The sequence below is a fragment of the Tursiops truncatus genome, chromosome 20, assembly GCF_011762595.2.
Source record: "Tursiops truncatus isolate mTurTru1 chromosome 20, mTurTru1.mat.Y, whole genome shotgun sequence".
Taxonomy (NCBI): domain Eukaryota; kingdom Metazoa; phylum Chordata; class Mammalia; order Artiodactyla; family Delphinidae; genus Tursiops; species Tursiops truncatus.
This window is the reverse complement of record NC_047053.1, coordinates 41,610,603-41,622,879: the sequence shown is the minus strand read 5'-3', so window position 1 is coordinate 41,622,879 and position 12,277 is coordinate 41,610,603. Positions and strand designations below refer to the sequence as shown.

General features: G+C 43.5%; 1 protein-coding gene across 1 annotated transcript; it reads left to right on the top strand.

The window, feature by feature from the left end:
• The first annotated feature begins 3,693 nt into the window (after window positions 1-3,693).
• On the top strand, window positions 3,694-12,153 carry LYZL6 (lysozyme like 6). Its single transcript, XM_033847844.2, has 5 exons — window positions 3,694-5,420; window positions 8,244-8,471; window positions 9,693-9,851; window positions 10,757-10,835; window positions 11,807-12,153. Exons 2-5 carry the CDS (start codon window positions 8,333-8,335, stop codon window positions 11,874-11,876), a joined length of 447 nt encoding a protein of 148 aa, XP_033703735.2. The 5' UTR covers window positions 3,694-5,420; window positions 8,244-8,332; the 3' UTR covers window positions 11,877-12,153.
• The last annotated feature ends 124 nt before the right edge of the window (window positions 12,154-12,277 follow it).

Genomic DNA, 12,277 nt, shown 5'->3' with positions numbered 1-12,277 from the left:
TACAGAATGTTCACATTTTTTAAAATATAAGAGAAATAAAAACACATTCATTACTTAAATATATATATATAGTGTAATGATAGTAATTTTTAAAGATTTTAAGCACTTTATTGACATATTTATAGTGTACAATTTGCTAATTTTTGATTTATGTAAATTCTCATGAAGCCATCATCTCAATCACCCCCCAAAATTTCCTTGTGCCTCTTTCTACTCCCTAATCCTCCAAAAAACTACTGATCTGTTTTGTCATTATAGATTAGTTTACACTTTCTAGAGTTTTCTATAAATGGACTCATACAGTATATACTCTTTTTTTGGTCTGGCTTCTTTCACTCAGCATAATTATTTTGAAATTTATCCACGTTGTTGTGTGTACCAGTCATTCATTCCTTTTTTTTTTTTTTTTTTCTTTGCGGTACGTGGGCCTCTCACTGCTGTGGCCTCTCCCGTTGCGGAGCACAGGCTCCGTCTGGACGCGCAGGCTCAGCGGCCATGGCTCACGGGCCCAGCCGCTCTGTGGCATGTGGGATCTTCCCGGACCGGGGCACGAACCCATGCCCCCTGCATTGGCAGGCGGACTCTCAACCACTGCGCCACCAGGGAAGCCCCATTCATTCCTTTTTATTGATTTGTTTAATCCATTCATAATGACGGTAAATTTAAAAATCAGCATAATGCTTTAACCATAATATAAAAGAGAAACTGGGGGAAAGTAATAAAATAATAGGTAAGTTCTATGAAGATGCACAGGTATGATTACACTAAAACATATAATGATGTAGTCACACGATTTACCTATACATGCAGTTATATGAGCCCAGTTCTTTGCCAGGAATTTTGGTTTGACTCCAAAGGCCAGCAATTGGCCACCCAATGCAAGAGGGTCCGAAGCTGGGTGGATGACGTGTGGGGACTGAGTTTAAGCAGAGAAAGTGGACACAGGCAAATTTTAGCTCAGTGGAAAGATTCACTTCTCGAAGGGCTGACCATCAGGGTGGCATGCTTCTTTTTGAACTATGTGAATGATGTGTCTGGACTGGACCACCGTGGAATTTCTCCAGTCTATTAATTACTCAGACTTATGGACCTGCTAAGGTCCATATTTGATTTTTCAAAGGCAGGTGTGTATTTCACTCATCTTGCATTTCACAGCACAATCTAGGAGCTTCCATTGCACTTTCCTGAGCAGAGACATGTCTCCCTCCTTGCTCCCAGGTCCAGCAGCAGGCAGTGGTACTTCTCAGACCTGCTGGGGGTCCCCCCTTGGGACAAAATATGATTTTATGGGAGAAAGTGTTTGGCAATGCTTTGGGGTATCAAGGCTTTAGAACCTTCAGTTATATTTACTTTCTTGGATAATCTACCCACTGTGTTTTTATTAAAGAAATCTGTTGCTTGCTGGTAACCCTTGGCTTCCGAGTGGCCAGTCCTTGCAAGGAATTCACTCCAGAAACTTTGAAATATTTAGTTTACACAACACTAATGCTACAGAGAAGGATCCAAAGTCCACAGTGGGACACGTAATATTCAGGTTCTCTAGTCTTTGCTTCTTAACTTCGTTTTTAACTCGTCACCCAATATTTCCCCCTGAAGCCAATTAAACACGTTACACTTTCATTCTTATGTTTCGCTTCCTTCTGTTTTCCTTGGGAATGTTTTTCTTCTACTTTTTCTAAGTTCTTGAGTTGAATGCTCAGTTTGCTTGTTTTATGTGAATGAAAGCAGTTAAGGTTATGAATTTACTTCTAAATAAATTTCAGACACTTAATATATTAATGTCAGTTTCATTGTTATGCAAACCTGTTATTCCAGATTTTAATTTGCCTTTGACTCAATAATTATTCAGAGGGGAAAAAGTGTGTGTGTGTGTGTGTGTGTGTGTGTGTGTGAGTGTGAGTGTGTGTGTGTGTGTGTGTGTGTGTGTGTGTATGTTTCTGTTAAAGTTATAAGAAACTGAGGTTTTTAAATTATAGCCAGAGTACGGAGCTTACGTAATTCCTCCTTTGGGGACAAATTGTGGTATTATTTGTAGCCTAGTTTATAATCAATTTCGTCACTTTTCCTGAAGTATTTGCGAAGGTATATGTTCTGTGGGGTAAAGTACAGGCCTAAAAGTAAAGTCAAAAATTCAGTCTTATGAATATATGGTTTGAATATGTCTCAGTAGTGACTGTCTTTTCATGTATTTTTCCCGGAACACAGGTTACCTGTCAGATCTGCAAACTCACCTTTTTCAGCTCTGGTGTCTTTGTCCCAGTTTAAGGCTCTAATCTTTATCATCCGTATCCATCCTTTTTTTGTCCCATTGTTTTCCACACGTCTTTCTGCTCTGCATTTGAAGAACTTCCCACGTGTGTGATTCCAGCCTTGATTGACTCTTCTGCCCTGTGGATTCTGTTCTTCCTGCCTTCAATACAGATTTCATTTCTGTCACTGGATTTTAGTTCCTTGTATTCTGCATTTCAGCCAGCGGTATCATTTGGGGGTTTTCTCATATTTTATTGAAAACTCAAAGCAGACACTTCCTTAACTTTTCCTCTGGTTTCTATAGCAATTTATTGCCAGAGCATACTTTTCCAGTATTGCCATTAAAACTGACAAGTGGAGCCCCTAGCTGGGCCTGTGCTTAGTGCACCTGCAGACAAGATAATTAAATTAAACCACAGGATGCCTCTGTTACTCCAGATCTGGCACTCAGCACTGGCACAGCACGACTTAACCCGAAACATCCACTCTCTTGACTAACAGTGTTTAGGCCCTGGGGAGATGCTTCTTTACATCTTACCCTGTGTTCATGGGGAAAAATGCAACTGCGTCTAAAGGTTTGATGAAAGCTTAATGACTCCTGCTTGGTACAATTTCAGAGTCCAGAGATGCTTTGAGCAGAAAAGAACTTAGGAAAGAGAAAAGACTAACTTGTCAGAGCTTTCCTCTCAGGTAGCTTGAACGCAATAGATTTGAACACAATGAAATATCATTTTCTAGTAGTGCTGAGTGGTACCATTCTTATTTTCATGTTTCTACTCATGGTTCCGGAAGTACACAGGAATTAGTACAGTATTTGCCTCGGTTGTAAAAAGCTGAGGAAATTTTTGTAATATTGCATAAATCACATTACATATTACTCTTAAATTTTTATATATGTTTAGACTTCAGACATAACATGATACTAATTCTTTACATTAGCAACAAGATGGACATTGAATGCTAGACTTATGAATTGTAACATTTTCATTTTAAAAGTTTTAAATTAAAAATAGTTTTAAAATTAATTTATAATTTAAATAAAATTTAAGTTAAATTTTAAAATTAAAAGTTACTTAATAAAATTTAATTAAGCTTTCAGAGAGTAAAAGAAAGTGTTTGGATTTATATAAATAATTTGATATAAAAATTTAATATTCATTCATTTTAATTTGTATTTTGCCTTTTGAATTATTAGATACCTTTCAATATTTTAAAACTAATTTTTGGAAAACAGAAAATTAATACATTTTTCACATAAATTTATATTTTTGATGAAAATATATTTAAAATTTTGTACTTTGAATATAATTATGTTTTAAATTCTTAAATATATTGAAAAATCTTGATAATAGTAATATAATTAGTGATTGTATTGAAAGGGAGATAAGAAAAATAAATTTCATGGAATAGTTATAATCCTTTATGGATTATGTATCTGTTTATTATTCATCCCAACATTGTCAGCCCATTAACAGAGCATCTAGACATGTGGAATAAAAACTAAATTCATTCATCTTTGACATTTTGCTAACCTTCAGTCATATATAAACCATAGCTTCATACACATTTTAAAATTTTATCCTTTTAAAGGAATGTTTGTCAGAATATGAGGATAGAAAATATTTTAGTTAACAGCTTGTTAGTTTGATTTATAACTTGTAAATATTTATTTAGACCAATGATCTGTGGCTTCCATGTCTTCTTGTCCCAGGTTGCAACATTCAGAATTTATCCTTGGGTCCCAAGTTGGGTCCCAGGTTGGGTCCCAGGTCCTTGAATGGGTAGGAATCCTTTCAGGGCTCATGTCTGTCACAGTTGGGTGGTGGGGGTGGAGGGTCCCTCTGGTCCCCCTTTGAGTGCTGCCATCATCCCCTCTAAGACTTTAAGCTGCAGGGACACCCTCCCCTGGCCCAATTTCCAGCATGTGGTCCTGGGCTATGGAAGCCTCTCCTCCTACCCAGGTCTCTAATTCTACACAGACATGGTAGTTTGGGTCATCTGAGGCACCTGCATATTTTTGGCCCCAAACGATACTTCATAAAGTGGTACCCAGAGAATACCCTCCTCCCAGAGTTCAACCTCCACCAGAGCTCCGGCTGCCTTCACATCCCAAGATGCAATGCGCTGCTGTCCCACTGGGGAGGTAAGTCCAAAGCCAGAGGGTATGGGGCATCACTGCCCACTTAGAAAGCTCTTCCTACTTCCTTTCTGTCAGACCTTATCACCCTGTTTCAGAGGGTGGAGTGAACATCAGTAACAGAATTTTCTCTTGCTTCCTTTTTGCTATAGTTGGTGGAAATGTTTCCCAGACTTCATTGACAAATGATACTAAGATGTGTGGCCTTCATGGGGAGGTGACAGGTTGTCAGGTCACCACTCCGTGGATGGTTAACCCCATGCTTTCTCTCCTGGATGGTCTCTTTTGGTTGTAAGTGACAGAAACTCAACTCAAACATGTTTACACAAGAAAGGACATTTATTGAATCATAGGGTAGTAGTAAGGGCAAAAGGGTGTTTAGGTTGCAGAAAGGGTGGACCCTGGGGCTGGAATCCTGTCTGGACTCTGATCCCTGTTCAAGGAGGCTTATTCTCTCGGATGGGCCGTATCCACGTGATTCCAAACTGTCCGCCTCTGGCCCCACACCCAAAGTCTACCTGGGAGAAGCTGAGCTGCTCTGCCTAATTTCAGTTCAAGATACACTTGTTGGGGCACGGGCACACCCTGTCACCTGGAGTGCAGGGCCCTGTGACTGTGGCACTAAAGCCCCATGGGGGAAGGAGTTCCCTTAAAGGTGGTACTGTTCCCAGAAGGGAAGGGAGGTGCGCAGACAGAACAACCAGCCCCCTCTACCCTATCCCACAGTTGTCACCAATCCCTCCAGGCCCACCTACCATTTCTGCCTGAAGTTTGGCCTCAAGACTGAGCCAATTTGCATGTAAGACCAGAGTATTTCCAGGAGAGTGATGACATCACAGAACTGGGGTTCCAGAAGTTGGGGATGGCTGAGCACTCCCGTCTTCTTTAGAATATGGAGAGCGGTGAGCTGGGCGGGGCCACAGGGTAGTCCATGAGGAAGAGGAGGCTCCTACCCAAACGACTTTGTTCTACAGATTCTTCCAGAAAGCCCTAGGCCGGCTGGGACCTGGGGTCAGAGAGGGATAGGAGAGCGGTAAGCTCGGGAGGGGAAGTTGGGGGTACACCTGCCCGAACCACTTTTTCCCCAGGGAACCCCAAGAGGGGCCTTCATGGGCAGAGATGGAGCTCCCTGCTTTCCGAGGTTCAGTGATACCTGTCTCTGTAGGACCCTACTGAGTCAGGGCAGAGTAAGGTTGCATGAGACACACTTATACTAAAAACTTATTTGTTGTTTGTCTGAAATTCTAATGTAACAGGGCATCCTGTAATTTTATTTGCTAAATCTGGCAACTGTAGGGTGGAAGAGAGAGGCAAAAGAATGGTCGCAAGCTCAGGTTGCAATGGAGTGAGTCTTAGGAGACAAAATAAAACATCCGTGAGGAGACAGGCATCAGGGTAGCCATGTTGTCCAAGAAGCTGCCTGACTCATGAAGCTAGTGGATGGAGGAATCCTCAGGAACATACACCTAGTTTAATGGGAAAGATACACACACACACACACACACACACACACACACACTCACACCCCTAGTGATAGAAATAGCCTCATTCTTTGCTTTCATGGCATTGATCATTTTGAAGAACGTAGGCCAGTTATCTTGTAGATTTTCCCTCCATTTGGCTTTGTCTGCTGTTTCCTCAAGATTAGCTACAGGTTATGCATCTCTGGCCAGAGTGCTGCATGAGTGATGTGTGTCCTTCTCAGGGTATCACATCTGGGGGCACATAATCTCTCTCTGTCCCTCACTGGTGGTGTTAATTTTGATTACCAGGTCAAAATACTGTCTGGTTTCTCCACTGTGTTGTTACTGTTTTTCTCATGCAATCAAGGGGAGATACTTTAAGACCATGAACATACTCAGCTCTTCACCAAGCTTCCCACCCCCTCATATTTAGCATCTATTGATGATTATTTCTTGCTCAAACCAGTTTAGGATGGTTTCAAGATGGTGATTTTCAAACTTCATGACTACCAACACTTTTATCAGTCAGCATTTTCTTGTCAAGAAGAGCTCCCCTTTAATCCCCATTATGTATCTATTTATCTATTACTGTTATGAACTCATGGATTCCTATCTCATTCAGTGGGTTATAATCTGTCACTATCATCATTTATTTTGATGGTCAAATTGTTCCAGATTACCTTGGAAACCATTATGCATTGGTTTCACATATATGATACCAAAAGCATATGCAACAAAAGAAAAAAATACATAAATCAGTCTTCATCAAAATTTACAAATTTTGTGTTTCAAACAACACCATCAAGAAAGTGAAAGGCGGGACTTCCCTGGTGGTGCAGTGGTTAAGAAACTGCCTGCCAGTGCAGGGGACACGGGCTTGAGCCCTGGTCCGGGAAGATCCCACATGCCACGGAGAAAAAAAGCCTGTATGCCACAACTACTGAGCCTGCGCTCTAGAGCCCGTGAGCCACAACTACTGAGCCCACATGCCACAACTACTGAAGCGCACGTGCCTGGAGTCCATGCTCCGCAACAAGAGAAGCCACCTCAATGAGAAGCCCACGCACTGCAACCAACAGTAGCCCCCACTCGCCACAACTAGAGAAAGCCCACGCACAGCAACAAACACCCAACGCAGCCAAAAATAAATAAATTTATTAAAAAAGAAAAAGAAAAGAAAGTGAAAGGCAATCCACAGAATGTGAGGAAGTATTTGCAAAGCAAGTATCTGATAAGGTTCTAATACCCAGAATATATAAAGAGCACTTACAACTCAATAATGAAAAGACAAACAACCCAACTGAAAAAGTGGGCAGAGGTTCTGAAAAGACATTGTACCAAAGTTACACAAATAGCCAATGAGCATGTGAAAAGATGATCAACATTATTAGCCATGAGGCAAATGTAAATCAAAATCATAACGTGATACCAGTTCACACCCATTAGGATAGCCTTGGTCAAAAAGACAGTTAATAACTCTGTTGGTGAGGATGTGGAGAAATTGGAACCTCCATACATTGCTGATGGGAATGTAAAATGGTACAGCCGCTTTGGAAGTCAGCAATTCCTCAAAAGTTTAAACTTTAGGTCACCATGTGACCCAGTAATTCCCCTCTTTGGTATGTATCCAAAGGAATGGAAACATTTGTCCACACAAAAACTTGTACACGAATGTTCATAGCAGCATTATTCATAATAGCCAAAAAATAGAAACAACTCAAATGTCCACAAACCGATGAATGCATAACCATATTGTGATATATCCTTACAATGGCATATTATTCAACCGTGAAAGGGCATGAAATATTGGTACATGCTACAAGATGGATGAAACCTTGAAAACATTGTGAAGTGAAAGAAGTCAAACACAGAAGACCAGATATTGTATGACTTCATTTATATGAAATGTTCAGAATATGCAAATCTATAGAGATATAAGGTAGATTATTGGTTGCCAGAGGCTGGAGGGAAGTGGAACAGACAGTGAGTGCTAACGGATATGGGGTTTCTTTTTGGGTTGATGAAAATATTCTAAAGTTGACTGTGGGATTGGTTGCACAGTTCTGTGAAAAATGATTGAATTGTATACTTTAAATGAATTAAGTGTATGGTATGTGAATTATATATTGTGAATTATATCTCAGTAAAGCTGTTACCCAAAAAATGCTGTCCCAGATTTGGCCAGTGGGTACCCCTTTGAGCTGGCTCTCATTTCTATTTGACATGCCCCAGCATCGTTAATTTTAGACTAGGAAAAACAAAAACAGAAACAGAAACAAAACAACAGGAGATCCCCCCAAAAAAATGTATTTATAAAATAATACATGAGGGGAAAGAGAAACAGCCAGGAGGGGGGCAGTGAGTAAGCAAGGACATGTGGTTGCTCTCTCCAGATTCCCCAGAAGACTCTCTCTCCTGGGAGACCCTAGGACCCGCAGGCCTTCCTCTGCTCGCCCTCCACTGCGTCTCTTCCCCTCTGAGGATGACGACCCTGCTACTCATCTCCTTGGTCAGCTGTCTCGTTGCCGTGAATCAAGCCAGCCTCATCAACCGATGTGACTTGGCCAATGTGCTGCACCAGGAGGACTTGGATGGCTTTGAGGGCTACTCCCTGAGCGACTGTGAGTGCCGTTTCCTCACACCCTCACACCCCTTTTCTCCTCCTCTCCCGGTCATGCCCTCCGTGGCCATCTTTCTTTTTCTCTAATTTGTTTTTCAAAGTCAAGTTCAAAAAATAGCCCTCTCCAAGAAGCCTTTCCCAACATTCGATATTTGTTCCACGATTCTTAACTGCGCACTTATTATGTCCCAGGAACTACTTTAGGCGCTGGGGATACAGATATCAACACAGCTCCTTCTCTCATAGTGTTCACATTCTAGGGGAAGAGACAGCAAGAAAGAAACACACAAATATATGAAGTGCTTCCTGGTGGTGATAAATGCTATGCAGAAGAGTAAAGCAGTGGGGAGTGATGGGTGACACTGTTCTAGAGGGGGAAGTCAAGGAAGGCCTCTCTGAGGAGGTGACATTGAGCAGTGCTGAATGGAATAAAGGACCTAGTCCCCCAAACATCTGGCGGAAGAGCATTCCAGGTGGAGGGAACAGCCAGTGCAAAGGTTTCGTCCTACTCCATGGTAGAGATAGCTCCCTCTTGCCCAGAATTGTAAGGCACGACCGCCTTATAACACTCTCTCCTTTCATCTTGCTTTGTGGGTTTTTTAGGTACATATCTTCATTCTTATTCTATAGGCACCTTGAAGGCAGCCTCTGCATTTGAGCCAGCTAAAGGTCCCTCACTGGGTTTTGCACAGTTTCTGGCACACAGTAGGTGATCATTAAGTGCAGAAATCATGCATGGACAGATGGACGGATGAGTGGTTGTACTGATGGGTGGATGGACTGAAGAATGAGAGGAAAAGCTAATGGGTGTTTCTGGCCCACTAGCCCCATCTAGCCTCTTAGGCTTTGTTCCTTTCTTCTTTTTTTTAAAAAAAAAATTAATTAATTAATTATTGGCTGCGTTGGGTCTTTGTTGCTGCGCGCAGGCTTTCTCTAGTTGTGGCGAGCGGGAGTTACTCTTCATTGAGTTGTGCAGGCTTCTCATTGCAGTGGCTTCTCTTGTGGAGCATGGGCCCTAGAGTGCGTGGGCTTCAGTACTTGTGGCTCGCTGGCTCTAGAGCACAGGCTCTGTAGTTGTGGCGCACGGGCTTAGTTGTCTTAACCACTGCACCACCAGGGAAGCCTGTTCCTTTCTTCTGATTCCTCGTCTCCCTTTCTCCTCCGTCTTCCTTGTCCGTCAGCTTGGCCCCCCGTCTAAAAACCCTCTTCTCCCTGTTCTAAGGGCTGTGCCTGGCTTTCGTGGAAAGTCACTTCAACATAACAAAGGTAAATGAAAATACAGATGGCAGCTTTGACTATGGCATCTTCCAGATCAACAGCCACTACTGGTGCAATGATGACAAGAGTCACACGGAAAACATTTGCCAAGTGGACTGTCAAGGTCTGGCCAGGGCCCCAGGGTGGGAGAGGTGAGAGAGATGACCAGGCTCTGCTCACGGGACCAACCTTCCCACACACAGCCTGGAAACAACCCCAGAGGATTGGTTCAAGGAATCAGGGAATCCCTTTACTGAGCAGAGGGTTGACTCGTGTCCCTAAATGCCTATAGGAGGTTCTGCAGTGTGCTAGCAGGGTCCAGAGAAGCTCTGCACAGGCAGTAGCAGTAGAGCAGTGCAGCAGCCAGCATTTACTGAGAGCGTATTATATACTCAGTACTTTACATACATAGCTCATTTCATCCAACTTGCCGTGCAGTAGAAACTAGTATGACCCCACTTTATTGGTGAGTAAACTGAGGCTCATAGAACCAGTGCTGAATGCCAAACTGGTGGCCCTGAAGGCTCAGCTCTCACCACCAAGTAGAGCTGCCTTTGGCTAATGGTCTGACCGAAGGCCAAGTGCAAACTCCCACCTCAGGGCTAATCCAGGAGGCTCCACAGGTCCGTGATTGTGTCCCCCATCTCCTCCTTTGTATTCTGATTAATGGCCCTGGGCTCTTCACCTGAAGAGCCTCCCTCCTCAGGCAGGACTTTTCCTTCGTCTCTGTGCTGCCTCTTTTGGCATTTCCTTTCCCTAGAATCCTCCACACTTGGGGTGAACTACCATCCATTAGGAAGTATGGCAGTAAACAGGCTCAAATCTCAGACCTCCTGCCCCTCCTGCCCCACCCCCCAACCATCTCCAACCTCCAGCAGCCATTGTACGGATGTCCAAATGGGCCTCTGAGGGGGAAGACTTGCCTCGTCCGGAAGTTCTCAGCCACTGGGTGGCACATGCCTTGCAGGGAGAGCCAGTCTTCGGGACTGTCCCCTGTGCTCTGACGGGTATTCTCTTTCTCCCTTTCAGAATTGCTGAGCCTCAATCTTCTTTCAAACATCAACTGTGTGAAAAAAATTGTGTCCGGAACAGGGGGGATGAAGAACTGGTAAGGAGGCCATGGTGGGACGAAGTTAGTGGGCGGAGCCTTAAGAAAGATGTAGTGACAGAGAAAGGGACAGTAGGCCAGGACCTGACCTTTTCTACAGCCTAGAAAAATGTGGGATGTGGAAGGGCTTGGAACTCCGACTTAGAAGACCTGGGATCTGGCTCTTCCTCTGACACCGTATTAAACAAAACTCTTTTGGTTGCAGGAACAGAGCAACTTGAGCTAGCTGGGGGAGATTTATTCTGAGAGGACAAGGTGTCTTGCTGAGCCCACACGAGGGGTGCAGCTGGGCCTCAGGAAGAGGGTGGAAGCAGGGCTGGAAACTTTCCTTTGCAGGTTTCTGCTTCTCTTTGTGCATTGGCTTCATTACTCCCTCTGCAGACCAGCTTTCTCTGCTCTACAGTCCACCAGACAGACTATGTCCGCCCTGAATCTATGGGCTAATGTCCTAAGCGACCATAGAGACTAGCTAGGCTCAGTCCCAGTCCAAGTGCCTGGCAGGGAGGATCTGATGGGTTCAGCTTGGACCCTGTGTCCCAGCTCCATTCATTCAGCTACAGGCATGGAAGAAATTAAGCAACATAAACATGGCTGCCACGGGCCCTCTCTACATAATTGGCAGCAACATTTTCTATAAAAAGTGTTGCTGGGCTTCCCTGGTGGCTCATTGGTTAAGAATCCGCCTGCTAATGCAGGGGACACGGGTTCGAACCCTGGTCCGGGGAGATCCCACATGCCGTGGAGCAACAAAGCCCATGTGCCACAACTATTGAGCCCACATGCCTGGAGCCCGTGCTCCGCAACAAGAGAAGCCACCGCAATAAGAAGCCCGCGCACCGCAACAAAGAGTAGTCCCCACTCGTCGCAACTAGAGAAAGCCCGTGTGCAGCAACGAAGACCCAACGCAACCAAAATTAAATAAAATTGATTCTTAATTAAAAAAAAAGAACCAATCTTCTTTCTCTCCACAGGGTAAAATGGAGGTTGCACTGTGCAGGCCGGCCACTGTCCTACTGGATGACAGGATGCCACCTGGCATGAGACAGGGAACAGGCCTGTGGTGGAGTCATTCCAGAACTCCTCTCCTCACTTGGGAATTTTTCATTTCTTCTTCCTCTTGCCTCCACCTCATGTTATTTTCTTCCTTTCCCATTTACAAATAAAACTGACCAAAGCCCCAGGAATAAATAGTTTTCTAGGGCTTCCTCCTTGTTCCTATCCAGGCCCAGGCCCCTGGTTCCTGACTGTCATTTGCAAACCAAGAAGACCACGATGAAGAATTTTCTATATTTTTGGAATTATTAAAGCATTCCTTGTGCAAAGAATGTGTTAATTTAGTCATGATTAATCCCAGGTATATTTGAGTACATAATAGAGTATGAGTGTGCTAAGTACTAGAAAAAGGGTGATAAATCTGTAAATATTGTTCATGAGGTGTTCAT

Bases quoted from the DNA above. Each gene is read 5' to 3' on its own strand.
- LYZL6 (XM_033847844.2), top strand. From the start codon at position 8,333: ATGACGACCCTGCTACTCATCTCCTTGGTCAGCTGTCTCGTTGCCGTG. The intron at 8,472-9,692 runs GTGAGTGCCGTT...CCCTGTTCTAAG, and splicing joins GGGCTACTCCCTGAGCGACT to GGCTGTGCCTGGCTTTCGTG. The intron at 10,836-11,806 runs GTAAGGAGGCCA...TTCTCTCCACAG, and splicing joins ACAGGGGGGATGAAGAACTG to GGTAAAATGGAGGTTGCACT.